The sequence below is a fragment of the Scylla paramamosain genome, chromosome 2, assembly GCF_035594125.1.
Source record: "Scylla paramamosain isolate STU-SP2022 chromosome 2, ASM3559412v1, whole genome shotgun sequence".
Taxonomy (NCBI): Eukaryota; Metazoa; Arthropoda; class Malacostraca; order Decapoda; family Portunidae; genus Scylla; species Scylla paramamosain.
The window spans coordinates 40229317-40231816 of NC_087152.1; the positions used below are offsets into that span (position 1 = coordinate 40229317).

A 2500-nucleotide genomic window follows, 5' to 3' on the forward strand; every position below is an offset into this window, starting at 1 on the left:
AGAGAGAGAGAGAGAGAGAGAGAGAGAGAGAGAGAGAGAGAGAGAGAGAGAGAGAGAGAGAGAGAGAGAGAGAGAAAATATATATATATATAAACAAACAACGGCACAAAATCAAACATACCAATCTACGAAACACACACACACACACACACACACACACACACACACACACACACACACACACACACACACACACACACACACACACACACACACAAACACACACAACTCAATCCAAGCAGAGACACACCACACAAACAAACGGACAGACACACATGGGACAGGACTCACTGATAGGCTCTCCCTCCCTGAAGACTGTCCCCTGCACGTCCTCGCCCTGGCCGGCCCTGAGGGAGTGCAGCAGGTACAACACGATGCTCTGCCGCTCCATCGTGTTGAAGAAGGTGGCGCCATCTTCCACGCCCTGCCCGCCACCGCAACACCCTTAGCACCAGCCTCTCCACACCACCACCACCACCTCCTCCACTACCACTACTACTATGCCATGCAGGGAAGGAGACTAGCAAAAGTAAGGCATGAGGACACCTAAGTTTTGTGGTATGTTTCTGCAGAAGTGATGTTTCCTTGACTGAGAAATGTTATGTATATTAATTTATTTACTATTTATTTTAAGCTTCATGCAGTCACCAATTACAACACAGACAGTTAAAATAATAATAATGCACGGGTAATTACATGTGATTCTTAACATATTCAGAACTAAAATATATCATTGTAAGCTTAATATAATGTAAATGATACCCAGAATAAGAAAACAGCTGATACCTTGGCAATGAAAGAGTTGAAATTGTCCTGAGCGAAATGTACTAATAGCTTCTTTTAAGTTCCCCAAAGTGTCATTTGTGCTCCTGTCTAGTGGTCGATTGGGAAGCGACAAACGGCTCATGTCCTGTCTGTCTATCCCCGTCAGGTCCCTCCCTCGCCGTCCTTCACGTCCCGTCCGTCACGCCGCGGCCACTGATAACTCTTCCCGCCAGTCACGGTAAGCAAGTTAACGTGTGAATGTTGAGTATCGTATAACATTATTTGCCTGGTGCTGAGATGATTTTATAGGGAGTTGTAGTATAAGCGGAGTTTTTTTTATTTTTTTTTTTTTTTTTATCGTTGTTTTACTCACTTTACTTAATGCGTGTCTCTTCAAGGGCGTCAGGAGCAGTCTTGTGTAGGTCAGGTAGTCATTTGCACTTCTTATTTGCTTGTGATCGTTATTTATTTATTTATTTATTTATTATTATTATTTTTTTTTCATGCCTTTCTCACCGCTACATGGCTGTTTTCCGCCCCTTTTGTTTTGTCCCGTCATGCCTGCCTGTCATCTTTCGCCGCCCACTTTATTTATCCGATTTAGCGACGTATGAATTTTAGTGTTACCTGGTGCTGAGATTTAAGTTTTGGGAGCATCACTATAATCGGGCTTTTCTTTTCTTTTTTTTAATCTCTTTTTTTTTTTTTTTTGTTCTCTTTTGCCTGACCTCCTAACATGAAAACAAAAACGAAACAGAAAACTCACTCTTTTACTCACTGCTTTGCTTTTGTACGTGTTTCTCTCTCTCTCTCTCTCTCTCTCTCTCTCTCTCTCTCTCTCTCTCTCTCTCTCTCTCTCTCTCTCTCTCTCTCTCTCTCTCTCTCTCTCTCTCTCTCAATAAATAGGAAACTAATGAAGGTCGCTCGCAGGCTGGACAAACAATTTATCAACAAGGAAAGTCAAACAACAATCAACGTTCGAGTCCACAGCGCCTGATGAAGGAAGGAAGCCAAACAGCGCCACATTCTCAAGAAAACGATAAAAGAGAGAGAGAGAGAGAAAAAAAAAAACGCAATATTAAGTCATTCTAGTCCCAATACAATAAGATGCAGTAATAGTAAGAATAGTTACGTTTAAAATCGTGCTTTTGCTTAACATGTCGTTCCTTTCCTGGTTCGCGTCGTGAATGTAAAGAAAACAAAAAGTGAAAAAATCGCAATATTCAGTGATTGTAGTTCCATTCAAATAACATCAGGTAAGAGTAGAAATACTTATACAAGACCGTGCGTCTCTTCAAACATAAATTCCTTTCCTGGTTTTCGTTATGAATTTAAAGAAAACGACAGAAAGAAAGCACAATATTCAGCAATTCCAGTTCCCATTAAATTAACATCCTGTAATGGCGCAGATAATCCTATTTATATAAGGTCGCGTTTCTCCTTAGCCATTCGTGTCTTTCCTGTTTCTCGTGGTGAATCAAAGCAGGAAAGGTTGTGATCATCAGACTGCTTAATATTTCACGCTGACCTTTCCCGTGTCCTTGTGGCAACTGAGGCGCTTGATGCTTTGCTTGTTATGGGATATTATTCAGAATTCATGTCACAGAGCTCTTTATGACGGATGAATTTATTTTAGTCCAGAGAGGATTGCACACGAAAGATAAACTTGTTCTTGTGAGAAATTAGCACTAATGATAAACTTAGTCTGGACAGAAATATGTACGAAGGATTAATT

At 40.9% G+C, this 2500-nt stretch overlaps 1 protein-coding gene across 7 annotated transcripts in view; it reads right to left on the bottom strand.

Moving 5' to 3' along the window:
• The window catches only part of LOC135115026 (anoctamin-8-like), a 127675-nt gene that overhangs the window by 23073 nt on the left and 102102 nt on the right, over positions 1–2500 (bottom strand). For all 7 annotated transcript variants that reach the window (XM_064031477.1, XM_064031459.1, XM_064031469.1 and 4 more), the window contains one exon: positions 292–424. In XM_064031477.1, coding sequence (XP_063887547.1) covers positions 292–424 — 133 coding nt within the window. The remainder of the gene's footprint in view (positions 1–291; positions 425–2500) is intronic.